The 17,524-nt window shown below is 38.0% G+C and overlaps 1 protein-coding gene across 4 annotated transcripts; it reads right to left on the reverse strand.

The window, feature by feature from the left end:
- Positions 1-288: 288 nt before the first annotated feature.
- Positions 289-10,097, reverse strand: LOC134292111 (uncharacterized). 4 transcript variants are annotated; one of them, XR_009999472.1, is made up of 3 exons: positions 600-10,097; positions 456-527; positions 289-400 (listed from the first exon to the last, which is right to left on the reverse strand). XR_009999472.1 is itself a non-coding variant. In XM_062860871.1 (2 exons), exon 2 carries the CDS (start codon positions 3,296-3,298, stop codon positions 704-706), a length of 2,595 nt encoding a protein of 864 aa, XP_062716855.1. In that variant the 5' UTR covers positions 3,299-3,440; positions 3,496-10,097; the 3' UTR covers positions 289-703. The 4 variants fall into 4 exon arrangements, 1 of the variants encoding a protein (XP_062716855.1); XR_009999471.1 differs by having other exon boundaries at positions 289-527; XR_009999470.1 differs by having other exon boundaries at positions 456-10,097.
- Positions 10,098-17,524: the final 7,427 nt, after the last annotated feature.

Consider the following 17,524-nt stretch of genomic DNA (forward strand, 5'->3'; position numbering starts at 1 on the left):
CAGAATTTTCTTGGCATTTATCAAGTTATTTTTTAAAAAGTTATTCTATAAATACCTACAGAGATTCCTCCAACTCTTCCAGGTATTCTTTCGAAGATTCCTACAGAATTTCAGTGATTTTCGAAAAAAAATCCTCCTGGATTTGTCAGAAATTTCCCTAGCTACTTCAGAGGTTTTAATGAACCTATTCCTTCAGAAATGTCTAACATTTCTTACAAGGATTCCTTCATAAAATCTCCCTTGGATTCTTGAGAAATTTATTTCCTAACTTCGAATTTCGACTGTTGGTGATTATGTTGGAAGGGGAATGGCGTTCAGTCTTTGGAGGAATAACTCAAAAACGGATTTTTAAGCTTTCATCCGACGTTTCGGTCGCTATATTGCGCCTTCTTCTGGGAATCTGTGGACAATGGTTCGATTTATGTTGTGTTTATGTTTGTGTTTATGCTACTCACTAACTATGCTCCGTTTTGTCGTCAGTATGAGCCCACAGCATAGGCCACATTTGTCCCAGACGTAACGTATCGCTACAACAAGAATTCACATGAGTACCAGGCAAGCATGCTGCGCAAGTAAACTTTCCGTCTGGTTTTACTTACTCTGCCGCCGCCGGCGGATGGATGGGATAAAATATCCGAAAAATATCCGAAAAAACTATCCGGGTCGCAGAACAGCGATGCAGTTGCCCGTTTTGGCGCCACTTTTACTCTGTTTGTGTTAACTCTTGTTGTACCGATTCGTTTGCCTGTTGGACGGCCTGACTTCGTGTATTGTTTTTTAAAGTGTGTAGTACGCCGGCGTACGTATTGCTCAGATTGTCTGTATCGGTGCGCTTGTTCACTGTGTTCGGTGTGTTTATAATATGACATGTTTCTAGTATGTGTAAGTTTTGTTTCTTAAGACTAGCATCCACGATTCGTGTACGATCGAAAGCGAAGACATGGCGGTTGGCAGCCGAGTGATCTAGCAGCGCTGTTCGTTCTCGTAGCTGTGCTACCTCCACGTCCTCCGTCGTCTTCCCTTGGTCCCACATGTTTTCCAGCCGGTTGGAACAGGAGCGGTGACTGGAGATCCTCGTTTGTAGTTTGTTTGATGTCATGCCTACGTAGCACGCGGAGCAGTTAGCACATGGGATGTTGTAAATCACGTTTGATCTACTGTTCTTGTCCACAACGTCTTTTACCGGAGGCAGAAGATTTCCTACAGTTTTCGCATTCTTCGAGCTGATGGTGACATTCGGATAGTCCTTCCTCAGGACTTTTTGGATGTTTCCTGATAACTGTCCTACATGTACCATCGATCGGTAAATCATCTCCTCGCTGCTCGTGACGTCATCATTGGTGGTGTTAACCTGTCGTTCCCTCGATCGATCGATGAGGCGGTTTATCATTGCAGTGGGGTAATCGTTCCGTTTTAGTTGGGTGAAAATGATGTCACGTGTTGCACTTGGTTCGACGTTGGTAGAGAAGGTCTTGACGCGGTGAATGAAATTGTTCGCCACGTTCACCTTCTGTTTTGTGCTGTGGGCGGAGTGGTAATTCAGGAAACGCCCTGAGGCGATCGGCTTAATATACCACTCTGTTTTGATCGTTTGGTCTGACTGTCGAACCAAGAGCAAGTCTAGAAACGGAATTTTCCCTTCTTGTTCGACTTCCACCGTGAACTGAATTTTCTCATGGTAGCTGTTGAAAATTGTTCTCACCTCTTCGATCTTGTCCTTGGGAACTGCCAGCATCAGGTCGTCCACATACTTCTTCAACACTGGGAACGGGAAGCTCACTCTCGTCACGACGTTGTCTAGCAATGTCTCCATCACTAGATCCGCGATGGTGGGTGATAATGGGTTGCCCATCGCTGTGCCGAAGACTTGTTGGTAAAACTGTCCCTTGAACCGGAAGTAGCTGCAATCGATACAGAATTCGGTCATCTCCAAGAACAGGTCCAGGTTTATATCGGTGTGTTGCTTGATGTTTTCCCAGTTGTTGATGACGTCACGTATTACCAAGTCTTTGGGGATGCAGGTGAACAACGATACGACGTCCAAGGAAATCAGGACGTAATCCGGCGGCAACTGCACACTGTTGATGTATTCGCAGAACGTGAACGAGTCTGTCGCATCATACTTGCCGGTGATGGATTTTTGGATGATCTTGCCTACGTACTGCGACAGTGTGTACGACGGTGACGTCATGCACGGTACCACCGGTCTCAGTGGTAGTCCCTCCTTGTGCGCTTTTGGGGCGCCGTATATTCGGGGAGCTGTCGCTTTGTAGGTTTTCATCCTTTTCTCGGTGACACGATCGATGAGTTTCAGATCCGCCAGGCGTTTGGCGAAATTGTTGTTACGCTTTTGGTACCCCGCCGTTGGATCGCGGTTGAGTTTTAGGTACGTGTCGTCATCGTCGATCATGCGTTGCATTTTGCCTTCGTATTCGTCCCGTTTCATCACCACTGTTCTGTTCCCCTTGTCCGCCTCGGCTATGACCAATTCTGGGTGTTCTTTTAGGAACGCTCTCGTCGTTTTGGTGGTGCTCCTGTAGAAATTGGTCGCCGCATCGTGTCTCCCCTTTCCTCTCTCTGCGTGGAGAAAGTTCTGGATGAGATTCGCAACCGCGCACCTGTTGCGTTCTTGGAACTCTTCCCCGTGGTTGGTTTGGATGATGTTCTCCACGTCCGCTATCAAGTGGTAGATAGGAAGTTCATTGATGTCTGTGTATGGAATCGCAAACCTTGACCCCATACTAAGAAGCAGCTCGACGTCTTTTGGAATCGTGACGTCAGTGCTGTTGAGTATCGCTTTCGTGTTGTGGCTCGGCATCCGATTGGCGGTCGCCTCCAACGAGCGATCGATGATACTTTGATACTTCCTGTCTGTCCTACTTGAGCTTGTGCTGATGTGCCGTTCGAGGAACGAATCTTGATTCTCGAAGAAGGTTTTGCTTTCGTTCTCCGGCACTGCGTGGCTGATCCGAATCTTAAGATCGGAAAGATTTCGCTTGAGCTGTTTCACTGTATGGAAGGTGTGTTTGATTTCGACGTTCAAGATTGCCTTCTTGAATCGGGCGACGTGTCGTTCCAGTTCGTGGAGGTACGGACTGTTGTCTTCGATTAACGGAAAGACGCACCTGAAGACGTTTGTTATGTGCGTTGGAAACACCCCCGTTCTCCTGCATCTGAGAAGGAAGTCCTTTCTTGTCACCATGTTTCCGAGTTTTCGATTCTGCGTGGCGTAATCTTTGAACAGTGTTCTGGTCCCGGATCCGAATTCATTGTCCAGTCGTTGAAAGAAACTTGCCATGTTTAACTTTCTTCGAATTTCGACTGTTGGTGATTATGTTGGAAGGGGAATGGCGTTCAGTCTTTGGAGGAATAACTCAAAAACGGATTTTTAAGCTTTCATCCGACGTTTCGGTCGCTATATTGCGCCTTCTTCTGGGAATCTGTGGACAATGGTTCGATTTATGTTGTGTTTATGTTTGTGTTTATGCTACTCACTAACTATGCTCCGTTTTGTCGTCAGTATGAGCCCACAGCATAGGCCACATTTGTCCCAGACGTAACGTATCGCTACAACAAGAATTCACATGAGTACCAGGCAAGCATGCTGCGCAAGTAAACTTTCCTAAGAAATCCTCCAGAACCTATATCTTCAATTTCTGTAAAGAACTTTGCAAACATTATTTAAGAGATTCTTTCAGAAATTCCTCTACTGTTTTCTTCAGCAATCCCTTCAGGAATTTCTCAAGTAGTTTTTCCTTTAATAATCTTTCAGAGCTCCTCCTGATTTCCTCGTGGTATTTTAGTAAATTATGGAGGCGTCTTAAGGAGATTCCTTGAGTATTCTCACTGGCATTTATCCAGAAATTCTATCAGAAACTGCCTCAGGAAGTTTTTTTTTCTGGAATCACAACAGACAATTTTTTTCTAGGAATCTCCAAATGTATCACCAGAAGTTTTTAAAACATTCCTCCAGTCAACCCTCCAGGCATTTTCTAAGAAATGTTTGCAAGAATTCTTTCAACAATACTTCCTGTATTTTAGTGCTCTATCTGGAAGCACTACTGTGAAAACTCCCGTAGGAATCTTTAAACGAATTCCAGGAAATATTTATTATAACTCTGGGGTATTATTTACTAAAAATCTCCTGGTGGGTATTGCTGCAGGATTCCGCCAAGGAATTTTTCAATATAGTTTTTTGAAGGAACCCTCAGAAGAAATTGTTGAATTTTAAAATAAATTTTTAGATATATTTCTAAAAAAATCCCTTGCTGAATGTCCTTAAGATATCCCCAAAATCCAGAAAAATTCTCAGTATGTAACTTTGAAGGCATCTCAGAAGAAATTTTGAAACGAATTCGAGCAGCAATTTCTGAAAACAATCCTGAAGGAGTTTCTGACAAAATCATTCAGGCATTTTTGGAAAATTCTCCAGTAGAATCAATCCAAGTAGGAATCTCAGGAACTATGTTCAAATGAATCTCCAGAGTGATGTCTAAATAAATCCCAAGAATTTATAAAGGAATCCCTGGGTTTCCCGATGAGTATTCCTAGAAATGTTTATTAAGGAATTTTGCTACGAGAAATCCTCTATATAATTTTTCGAAGAATTTTCAAGTTTATTTCTTCGAGATTTGAAGAATTTGCTGATAGTATTCCTGGAGCAAATCTTGAACGTTCCTCTGAAAGAATTCTAGTTGAAATACTTGAAAAAACGTCTTGACAAGCTTCTGTAAAGATCTCTTAAAAAAAACTTGACATTTTTGAAAAGGAATCTATCTTCTTCTTCTATATATATACATAAGTGACCCGATTTTGTCAGCCCGTTTTCGGAACAAATTTTTTGCTCTCTTGAAAAAACTTAAACATTTTTTCAAACTTTTTATTCCTTTATGTCCTGCGTCTCAGCTGTGGAGGAATCTCTGAAAAATTGTCTAAGGATACCACTAGGAAAAAATATGAATGAATCTTTGAATCATGTGGAAAATTCTGAGGAATCGCTGGATAAATTTCCGAAGCATTTTCTAAACGTTTCATAAGGAACTCATCGAAATCTGACTGAACAAAAATTTTGGAATAATTTCTAAAGAAATCTGTAGAAAGCTTTCTCAAACAACACTCCAAACTGAACTTTGGTTTCCTTTAATGAATTGTTGTAAGTTTTCTAGAATAAGCCGTGTATTTCATGTGTCCGTGATTTTCTGTAAAATAAACGTACGGATTTCTGAAGGAGTTTATGAGGAAATTTTTGAGGAATCCTATGGAAGCATTTCTATAAGATTTCTTGGAAAAGTTTCTGAAGGATCCTGTGAAAGAAAAATCTAGAGGAAATTTTTGTAAGGAATTCATGCAATATTTCTAGAAGGGAATCCTTTGATCACTTTGCAGAATTTGTAATAGTTGGGAGAGTGGAAGAAAAATATCCAACATCATAGTAATTTGAGGTCTCCAGTTAGCCTAGTGGTTAAAGCTATGGATCGCCAATCCGCAGACGGCAAGTTTGATTCTCGTTCCGGTCGGGAAAATTCTAGAGGAATTTTCAAACAAATGTCTCAGAGAATTCTTTAATATTTGGAGTGCCATCCAAATTGATTGATTGATTGATTTGTCTTTATTAAAGAGACTTTCAGCCCTTGGCTGGTTCGTCTCTTGCCATCCAAAGGCATCTATAGAGGAATCCCAATAATAACTTCCGAAACAGTTCTGATTTTATGAAGGAGAACCCTAAAGGAATTTCTGAAAGAATCTTGGAGTCTCTATGAAAAACCAAGATCCTTGAAGCAATTTCCATAAGTGAGTGAGTTCCAAGATGAAGCATTCGAGAAATTTTTTATTAAGAAAACACAACAAAATGTCTAGAAATCTCTGTAGAAAAAAAAAGTACAGGAATGCATTCTTAAGAGATACCTAGAGGAATTTTTGAGAATTTTTATTCATGCCGAAATATTGTAGAAAATCCTGCATATAGATAAATTCTGAGAGAATCATTGAAGAAATTCCTGACGGTTTTACTAGAGGCAGTCCTGGTGAAAAATCTATAGAAGTAGGCAGGCCCGTGCACAGAAAAGGCGAAAAGGGAAAGTTTGTTTTGGCCCAAAATCGCTTCCTTGTGCATAGGCTTGGAAGTAGGTACATGAGAATAATATAATTTGAAAAATTCACCGATGTATCTCAAGAAGCCTTCCAGCTGAACTTAAGTTTATGAAAAAAAAAACCGGTAAGTGTGCCCTCCACAATAATTATAGTAAAAATAATTGAGGACCCAGATGCAAAGGGGTGTAAGTGACAGTTTTGTCGATTTTGAGCTGAGAATATCAAAAACTTCTTCAGATTTTAAGCACTTAGGAACTTTTGCAAGATTATTTTAAAGATGATTAGAAAAACTACAATAAATCGGAGAGAACTGGGTTGATTTTTGAACTCCATACATTTTCTATGGAGTAAAAATTGGGGAAAACTTTAAACCACATTTACTCGAAAGTAGGTTTTTGGCACTTACACCCCTTAACCCCCTCAGTTGTGAGGGATAACTTATTGAAGGGATTTCCCGGAATAATTCGTAATTAAGCGCCATTTTGATGTCATATCCATGGGGACGTACCAGTATAGGGGCGCTATAAGTTTTAAATAACCAGCTCTGATTTTGCCATGACAATCAACATCATCGTTAGTACTTCCAGTGTTTGGCAGTATATGCAATTTGCATGTAAACTACACCGAAATTGAAGAAACCCAATATGTTCACACATTAAAGCCTGTATCCGCAATAATCGGGACACAGAAGTACGGCTGTAGCTCTGTAATGAATCGGTAAAATAGGCCAAATAATTGACTGAGAACTCTTCGGTGTATGTTTATTATATGTACCAAATTTCATAAAAATCGATGCATTACTTTTAATTGTGGATGAAAAACAAACAGACGTGGTTTTAAGCATTTTGTGCAATCATGACCAATTTCATTCTCATAGTAGATAGTTCTTTTACGCTACAGTTCAAAGCTCTGTGATGATAATTATGAAATTTCGTTAGCAGTTGTGACACTTATAGAGACACTTTCTTGCAAAATTTCATCAACTTTAATCAACTGGTTTGAAAGCTACTGGTGTTGATAGGGGTGAGTGTTAGTGAAAAATGTTCGTGTTTTTCATGTGCGATGTTTGCCTATTCATAAATTTTGAATTTCTCTGCCAATTTTCATGAAATTTTCACAGAAGGTAGTGCATTTCCTTTGCCAAAATCAAAAGTTGCAGCGCTGACAAGCAAAACTAGGGGCTGTACCGAATTCATTGGGGCACATTTTATTCGTTTATTGCTAAAACAAAAAGTACTGCACCAATTCACATGAAATTTTGTTGTTGAAATGAACGCATCTTAAGATATTATTAGGCCAAATTTGAGCAATTTTAATGTATCTATTACAGATTTACAGCTGTATTTCTGTGTCCCGATTATTGCGGATACAGGCTTTATAATCTTATGTAGCTGTTAACAGGTTTAAGCCCATTTGAACAAATTGTGAAAATAAGGTATACCGGGGCAAGTTGAAACGGGTGGGGCAAGATGAAACAGGGCTCACATGATGTTTTGTAATGATGATAAACCATTTGATTGCCATAACACATAGTTTTTGATTCAAGTAGCGAAGGATAAATTTCCAAGTTGTATTGAAACCTATTTCAAAACTTCGCGTTCCATCTTGCCCCGGTGTACCTTACTAAAATTGCGAACCACGTTGACCATTTTTTGTCGTGTCCATGTTTTTTACTACTAATTGAAGACGAAGCTCATCACAGCGCTAGAAGCCATAAGGGTGGGAGAGCGAAGAAACGGAAAACTACCCAGTTAAGATTAGGAACAATAGAGATAAGACGTGAGTCTTGTAATTCGGAGCATCGTTATAAGCCACGCCAACTGACTGTGTCAATGTTTGTGTAAGTGTGTATGTTTGTAGCTTTAGTTCGAATGCTTCGGACTGTTGGCCATTCCAAACGAACCTCCTTTGGGAAGGATTTCGAGCATGCCATCAATCTTAGTGGGTGCCTGATGTTTGGGTATGATGGGACTGTTCAGGGCAGGACAGAAGAGGGGGAAACCAAATTAAGTTCAAAGTCTACACGCAATGGCACCGTCATTCCTCGGCTCGGACCAGTATGGCAGCGGTGCCATCAGACAAAAGCGAAAGGATTCGTTTGGAGCTTGGAAAACTGGTACCAACCACTACAGACAGGGGACAAGCCAAGGATAAACACAAAATTTAATAGTCTGTCACGAGCAGCTGCTTTCGAGAGAAGAACATCCATCGGGATTCAAATGGGGCATCACTTGCTTGTTAGATGAGCAGATCAAGTTGCTTTATTTCTTCCAGACATTAATTAATGAGGGGTTTACCTGATAGTAAGAGATAATAATTGTCGGTGGTTCAAATTTTGAAATAGTTTCTGCAGTACAATGGAAGAGATTTTTCAAGAATAAATATAACTTGCAGCTTTCCGTAACTAAAAGCGATAAATGAAACGACGATATTTTTTAAGGCATGAGCATCGTTTGTTACAGCATTTAAAAAAAGGGGTTTTATATTCTGCCTAATTTCATCTCAAATTGTTATCATAAATAAGGACAATCATCTCAATGGGCTTATATAAATGTTACGAAACGCTTAACATTAATTCGTTAATGCTCTATCTCGAAAGCAGTTGAAGTAATAATCACGCCAAGGTTTGCACATATTTTACACACAACTTCAAACATCGATTGGAAAACTAAACAACTGTCTGAAGTCATGCCACATTTAACAGCTCAACAATCTTCGAACAGGAACTAGCAAAGTTAGAGACAATAACCGGCTTTCCCCTAGGGGTACTACACTCATCATTCACATACAGTTAACCATCGAAATCTTTTGTTTATAACTTTGTATTTTTTTTATTGATGGCAAGTTGCCATAGAACATTTTTCAGAATTAATTAAAACCTCCTCGATCACAAACACTACTTAATCATGAAATGCACCTGCTTGAGAAACAATACGCCTATTTGAGTGAAATTTGCGGCTGGGACATTCTCAGCTACCGAGCCAACAACGCCAGTATCAATGTGTTAGTGAGCTTACGTGTTATACAAATTGTCGGTAGCTGTTCAAACAAGAAATACAAAAAATAAAACAATAGCACAATAATATGACACAACTGAACATATTTTAACGAATATACCTGTTACATTGAAAGAAGAAAAAACGCGAATTCATTATTGCTTGAAAGCCGCGTCACGACTGTTATGTACATATGTTTTTGCAGCTGCTTGTTGTTACCATTGTGTATGTGAAATGTGCAGAATAAGCTTGTTTTTGGCATATCGATGCGATCATAATCACGAAAAAATCAATCTTGGTTCTGGCGAAATCATTCCTTCAGCCTTTAATCCCTTGCAACTTGTATTTATATTACTTCTATAATATTACCAAACTTGGTTATGTAAGTGTAACATATATCTATGTAAGACATGAGTGTTTCTCGGGAACCATCTTATGAAAATCTTTTGAAGATTTGTCGAAAAGAAAAACGCACCAAATAAGAAACCTACAGCAAGGACCAACCCATCGCACAATGAAATATTTTGCACCCGGAGGTGTGGAGATATCGAATAAAACTTTAAGATGCCTTTTATAATTGTGAAAGAAAGCTGTTTCGATTCGTGTCCATTGCTGTTCCATGTGGTATGTGGATGTCCCTATAGAAGTGTTACCACTAAGTGGCCGAACCCTCATGATAATGTTACCCATATCAAAAACCTGTGACGTGCGTTGATGGGCAATTGCTGTAAAACTTCTGTGTTGCTTATTAATAGATACAGAAAAGTCATTTTTCAGGAGGCCCTGGGGATGTTTTCGCTTGGAACCAAAACGAGTATGTTAACTTGGGCAAACCATTTTACTGACATAAATACATATACACATTATTCATAGAGGACTTATTTTACGCGAAACGAGTTCGTGATTATCAACTGTAGTGATTATTGAACATGAGCAATGTTAGTTCTATGAACACAAATAAACACACGGAATGAAATGATGGTTGGGCTGTGTTTTGATTACAAATATCACATCCTTCTACGGGAAAATACGATTAACATTCTTTGTACTTACCAAGTCAACTATAAAGAAACCTCCTTGAAGCCTCTTTAAAGAAAGTTATCTGCGGACCAGAGTACCTGTAGGCACGACTACTCCAGAGTTTGTCCAAGTGATTGCTCATCTGGAGTTCCTCTCTATAAGTCACTGAAATTGAGAGGGCTGAAACCAGCCTTGCTAATATCAAGTGTTAAAAAAATCTAAATTCAGCCTAACGCCATGATTAATAATTTTTCGACCAAGCTTACCTTTAACAAAATGCCGTTCGATTATTTACCCTTCAATCAAATAACCTAAACCCAGCCTTACTGCCGTAATTCTGCAAAGTGACGTAAGCGCCATTCAAAATGTCGATATTTTTTGGTATATGATATATAATATCTGGTGTAAAAATAATACTGTATTATGCCCGCTGTATTAGAATGCAAGATCTAGTCGTAATCTATCATCTACACTGCAAATTTTGTTTGCTGGTATTCAGCAAACTTTGCTGATTTTTTTTTGTGCTGATTTCATTCAGCAATACGAATTTACTGAATATCAGCAATTATTTTTCAACTTGCTGAACCATCCAGCAGTTTTGACAGTTGATCAGCAACGCTGTGCTGAAATTCATCAAAAATTTTGCTGAAATTCAGCAATTTATTTTGCTGATTTTTTTTGTGCTGGAAACGTTCCAAAAAATTTGGTGTGTATGGAAAGAAACTTAAAGGATAAGCAAGAGTTTTATGCATAATAATCAAAACATGGGCCAAAACTATCAATGTCGCATACGTCACTTTGCAGAATTACGGCAGCTTAGCAATTAGGCCGTTACAAATATTTATTTCACTTTTTGTCCCACCACCCTTTGGCTGGTCGAGGGGGGGGGGATAAAAATAATAAAGCATTTAGTCTGAAAAATATTAAAAACTCACCGGATTTGTTAAAGAATTTTTAGGAAAACCCGAAATTTTGATATTTTTTTTTCTGCCTCCTCAAAAGGCAATTTCCAGCCAAAATTTTTTGAAGGGGGGGGGGAAGACAAAAAGTGAAAATCAAATTTGTATCAGCCTTATATTACATCATTTTATTACTAATAATTTATCAGAAACTATTCAGAAAATCCTCAGAACTTCTTTTAAAGTTTATGATCAGAATTCCCGATCAGAAGATTCTAACAAAAATATAACATAATTACCGTCGTTCGGGGTGACATTGGGCCTAGATGGTGACATTGGTCCATCAATCCCACGCATTCAATGTAAGTCAGAGAATCCGACGGTGGATGCAAAGTATCTTAGAATTGTGTATACAGTGGGATTCCGATTTTGGCATGCTCCATTTTTGGCATGTTCTGATTTTGGCACCCCCCGAATTTGGCAACAAACGATTCCGTTTTTGGCAACATTTCCAAAAGTAATAAAAAATACTTCAAATATCGATTAATAATTCTTCTGATTGGCACTTTATGTTCTTATAAAGGATTTCACGCTATTTTGGCATTCGTACGAGCAACCAGCCCACTAAAGATTGCCACACATATCCTCAGTATGGCTTATGATGCATGAGTCTATGCTATATATCATGTGTATGCAAGCTGCACAAAATCGAGACGATTTTCGATGTTAACAATAATTCTTTTATCATTCTTCTTCCCACACATTGAAAGCTGTCCACTAGGACTAGTGCGTTATCTGTTTACAAAGTACAGAGTCGGAGGTTAATTTTACTGATAGCTTCGACCATTGGCGAAACTACAATTTTTTGCCAGGGGGTGCACTACGAACAAATATTCATTAGTTCATCCATGCCTCATTTATCGCCCCATATCTCACAGCAATGCTTCAAAATTCTAGGGGGTGCCTGGCAACCCCGGCACCCCCGGTAGTTTCGCCTATGGCTTCGACTTTGCCTTCTCTTGTATTTTCTAGGGTAGAAAATGAGCACGTGATATTTTTGTCAATGTTGTTGTTACTGTTGGTTGTCAATCCTTACGAGAGTAGTGCAGTCGTCAGGTGTTATCAAATTATCCTTTCGTAAGAGTAGAGCTCAGAAAGGGAATGATGGAATGACTCATTTCATGTTGATGAAAAGTTGTTTGTAACGGAGCTGGGAATTAGGTCGCTTACCATTCTCTTACAAAACGTACGTGTTGTCCTTGAGAATAGAAGGATTCACTGGGGGAGCTTTTTCGATCAAGAATTTAATGGAAGATTGTTTCGACAGAACTCTTTCATGATCTCTTTGGCTTATTTTTATGGATGGTCATTAATTTAGCACTTCAAAGAGCGTATGAAGACAAGAGGAATTTAAAATCATTACACGTGATGCGTGTTTCCTGAGATTTTTGAAAAAAAAAAATAGTACTGACTGCAATAAGTCAACAAAAATTCCAAGAAAAAAATTTCTACACGTTATCCAAGAAATAAACCTCATTCAACTACTTACCAAAACTTTACATGAAATTAACTCTTCAAATCTTACCAAAATTGTTTAAGGAATATCTCTAGCCTTGCTAGGAATTACTAAAAAAACTCATTTCTGATTCCTCAAAGAATTGACTATGGAAGTGTTCAATTAAATTCATCCAAATATCTGACAAATCTTCCCAGGATTTATAAATGTTTCATCGATAAATTGATCTCTGTCTAGTTACAGTGTTATGAGTCGTGGTCTGTATGTATGACACATTGTCTGAATTTCATTGGATTTTACAGATGAATTTCGCTGGAAGTATGTGATTGCAGTGGCGTAGCAAGGGGGGTGCGGAGGGTGCGGTTCGCACCGGGCCCCGAATTCAGGGGACCTCTAAATCAGAGAAGGTTTCTAACGATAGTTCTTTAAATAGCAAAAGTTTCCTATGAGTATAAGTACAATACTTGCAGATCTTCTGATAGGTATGTAGGGGCCCCTTTTGTGATTATCAAGAGTTTTTGGAATGGGGCATACAGATGGCTGATTTGAAGTCCTATCAATAACAATTGTTTATGTGAATGCTTTATTCAAGTAGTTTAGTTAGTTTAGTTTTGATCAGTTTAATAATTGCTCTTTGTACATACAGGGGCTCAAAATACAAGAAAAAATGTGCTAGAAATCGAATTTGAATTTTACGAAATCCAGTGCCGATATGGAAGTAAAATTCATGAGCATTATGAAAACGTCCCTGACATCCTTACCACAGGACCTAACACAGCTGTTCACTTAGCTTAAGGTAGCAGCTGAAATTCAGGGGCCCCATATCAGGATCTGGAACACATGCCACGTCAAAACCGTAATAACAATAGTTTGTCAATTATTTTTGCTCTCGGATAAAAATGTAAGTGCAATCAACATATTCCAACTATTTCATTAAGTATTTTTTCCAAGTTCCTTGAAGGGTTTCTACAGGAAGTCTGTCGGACAATGTAAATACTTACCTTGCCTTCGGGGACATCTTTTACGATTTATCTAGCAGTTAAGATTGTTTTTTCAGATATTGCTTCAGAAATTATTATAAGCATTGATTTAGGAATACTTGCAATGATTCCTTCAGAAATTCCTCCAGATATTTTTTCTGGAACTTTTCAAGAAAAATTTCAAGGATTTTTCTTTTAGGAATTTCTTCAAACATTCGTTCAGAAATACCTCTTCGAATTTCTTCATAAAGTTCTTCAAGAAATCCTTCAAATAAACCTTAAGGAATTTCTCCAAAGATTCCTTTACAGATTTCTCTATGAAGGAATCTTGCAGGAGTTCCTTATGGAAAATATCTTTTAAGAATTTCTGAGATCATGTTTGAAACCATACATGAATTGATCCTTCGGAGATATTCTGAAGGAATTTTGGAGCAAATTCCGAAGAAATCCTTGTAGAAATGCTTGCAGGAATTTTTAGAAAAGTTTCCAAAAAAAGCTTCGATGTATTCAGAAAGAATCATTGGGTTGATTTTCGAGGTATCTTTGATGACATTCTTGAAAGATTACGACTGTAATATGAAGTAATTCTAGAAGTACTTAGGAATACTTTGGGAATTTACATAACGGATTCCTGAAGAAATTTTGAAAGCAAAGATTTGGAAAAAAAACTAATGATGAAATGCCTAGATTATTTCTCAAAGAAATCAATGGCAGAAATTCCAAATTCTTTGGAGCAAATAAAAAAAAAATCTACAAAAAAATTCCTATATATTTCCGCAGGAGACCTTGAGAAAATTTCTGCAGGAATCCTTTGGGGATGTTTTTTTTTTCTTGAGCGAATTGTGAAAGCGGTCTTGAAAAAAAAAATTGCCTAAGGAACCTTTGTACGATTCCCTACAGCAATGACACTAGTTTACAGCATTTTTGAACTCGGTAAGCTGATGATCATTTTTGGTGTAGAATCACGCCCTGAGTTCGAAAACGCAAAGGAAAAAAAAATACAGTAGAGCGGAAATTTTTTTCGACTTTCCATACAAGGTTGATGATTTGAAATCGATTTTTGTTCTATTTTAAAGGAAAGTCGCTCACTTCACACATCTCATTCTCCGTAATCAATGCTCCGATTTAGCTGATATTTTTACTGTATCTCGCCTACATATGATATGTCAAAAAAATGTTGAGAAAGAATTTTTAAATTGTTGTTTTCTTATATTTCTTCATATATTTTTGGAAATTTTGCTAAAATTTTAAGAGATCGTTCCCAAAACTCGCCAATATTTTGAATTTCATCAATCTGACGCAAAACCTGCATTCAGATGATCGAATGGTATTATGTTTAGCTTTCAATTTATGGAAAAAGATTAAAAATTGGTTGAACAAAACGCAAGATATTTAAATTTTATTAAATTCCATATTTTAATAAGTTGTAAAACTCGATATTGAGCTAAAACTCAAAAACTGTTCGACTTTAAATTTTTTGAAGCACGGTTTCGAAATCAGCGCTAAATTATGCTCCAAAAATTTTGGTCGTTGACAGAAGTTCACGACTTTCGTTCTATTTTGTAAACTAGTGTAATTGTACTGGGGTTTTCACAGGGGTAGAATAATGCCGTGTCATCAGCAAATAGATGAGGAACTCCTTTCAGTCTTAAATTTCCTAGATCATTGATATAAATCAAAAAAGAAGATGCCAAATATTACTTCCCTGTGAGATACCAATTGATGTTTGCTGTAACGTACTTTTGCAATCACCTATCGAAACATACTGTTGCCTATTAGTTAAATAATTCTTGATTAAACTTAATGCAACTCCTCTGATGCCATAACGTTCTAGTTTTCCCAGCAGAATGTGTTGATGTAGCGTATCGAACGCATTCTTTGAGTCAATAAATAGAGCTCCTACAGTTTTTTTTAGCATCAATTTCATTAATCATAAAATCAACTAGCTCTATGATAGCAGTTGTGGTACTACAACCCTGTCTAAAACCGTATTGCAAGTTATAAATCACGTTATTTCTCTTAAAAAATGACAATAGTCGATTTACTAGCATTTTAAAAAAAAAATATTAAAGACAGACAACGTGGCTATTGGCCGATAGTTGTCAGGTAAATGAGGATCACCTGATTTGAATACAGGAATCAACCTAGCAACTTTCAAGCAGTCTGGATATTGGCCCGTTTCGATCATGATGTTGAAACATTGAGACAAAATTTTAGAAAAAGTAGCACAATTATCTTTTAGCAAGCTAACAGGAATGTTATCACAGCATGGAGCTTTTTTAGCATCTAACTCTTTTATCAATGGTATGATTTCTTCCTCCGAACAGAGTCGAAGAAAGATTGATTCCTGTATGCAATTCATTACAGAATACGGACTACGTCTACCACTTAAAGGAATTACATCAGCAAGCCTATACTTGAGAAAAAATGGTTGAAAATATCACAATTTTGCCGATCGTTTCCAACCACCGATTTTCAAAATGTTTGAGTCAATCGAAAGCGGGGACATATTTACACAACATATCAAAAAATTAGAGATTTATCTTTTTCTTTTCAAAAGTTATCTGCCCTTTTGTAAATTTTGAAAGCCGGTGGTTGCCAACATGGTGAAAAAAAGTTTTGGTATAAAAATCCAAGATGGCGGCAAAAACTTTTTATAACTGTAAATAGTAGATCTATCTTTCCTCTTTTCAACAAAATTTTGTTATAAGGCGGTTTTTGGAGAAACTTTAGAGTTGTAACGGTTAAAATGAGCCAACAATTGATCAAAATCGAGGGGTCCGCAAAAATGGTTGACTCTAACTAACGGGGGGTCCATAACATTTATTAACGATTCTACCCCATTACCCCGAATGCCACTACCCCGAACGCCATTACCCCGAACGCCACTACCCCGAAAGCCATTACCCCGAATAGGCCATTACCCCGAAAGCCATTACCCCGAATGGGTCATTACCCCGAATGCCACTACCCCGAATAGGCCATTACCCCGAAAACATATTTTTAAATGATTTATTCTGATGATGGTTTATATATATTTTTCGTAAAGGATATTGAAAGAGAAGCCATTGTTGAAAGAAGAAATAATTCAATAACATTACTGACAGCTTCAATACCAGAAGATACTGTTTGAAAGAATAACCTCAAAACAACATAAAGGAGTTATGCGTACTCTAGTGTGCGCAACTTTTCTTTGGGCTGAAAGTCTCTATAATAAAGATAAATCAATCAATCATTCAACTTTTCTTTTTTTCTCACTCTCTCTCGTAAACAAACACGAGAAAGAAACAGATAAAAGAGGGGACATTTTGCCTCTTCCATCTCGATCTTGCTTGAGTATATCAAAGAGAATGAGCGAGAAAAAAGAAAAAGGTGCGCACGTAAGTGAATACGTGTTAGAGCTGATCTTGCATGAGATATAACGGTCAGCAAAGGTCTGTTAAATACTGGCTGTCAATACTGGCTCATTAGGCCGAAAAGACATTTGGACAAACTATCACTATGCGAAATGATCAAAAGGCTAGATCAAAATAATACCGATCGAAAAATTGGCCTCGAAAGAACAGCCTATACCTAGAAGAAGGGAAAATCTCTTAAGGAGGAATAGACAGTTTGGTAATTAAACTCTGTAACAGTGTAGCTTAAAAAACCAACAACACATTCTTAACAAGAGGAAAAATGTGGTTAATAGGTTGGTCGCCCACAAGGTCTGCATGGTTATAACTAGAAAGAATAGCCTATTAATTAAAGAAGGGCAAATCTCGTATGGGTTCATTCATAAACCACGTAGACCAAATTTCGGTCACCTCAGACCTCTTTTCCTCCCTGTCATATAATTTTGTCCATACAAAAATTTAGAAAATTGTATGGTGCGTAGACTATGGATAGACCCCCTTCCTCTGAAACTCTACCTAAGAAAAAAGAAAATCGGGTTAAGTACTGTTCCTTTGAATTCCACTAAGAATTTGCATCCTTTGACAGATACGTATTTCGACCTCAACTGTAAGGTCGTATTCAGTGTCT

The sequence above is a fragment of the Aedes albopictus genome, chromosome 3, assembly GCF_035046485.1.
Source record: "Aedes albopictus strain Foshan chromosome 3, AalbF5, whole genome shotgun sequence".
NCBI classification, from domain to species: domain Eukaryota; kingdom Metazoa; phylum Arthropoda; class Insecta; order Diptera; family Culicidae; genus Aedes; species Aedes albopictus.

What these genes read in the sequence shown, in the direction of transcription:
- LOC134292111 (XM_062860871.1), bottom strand. Translation starts at nt 3,298, where the DNA reads ATGGCAAGTTTCTTTCAACGACTGGACAATGAATTCGGATCCGGGACC.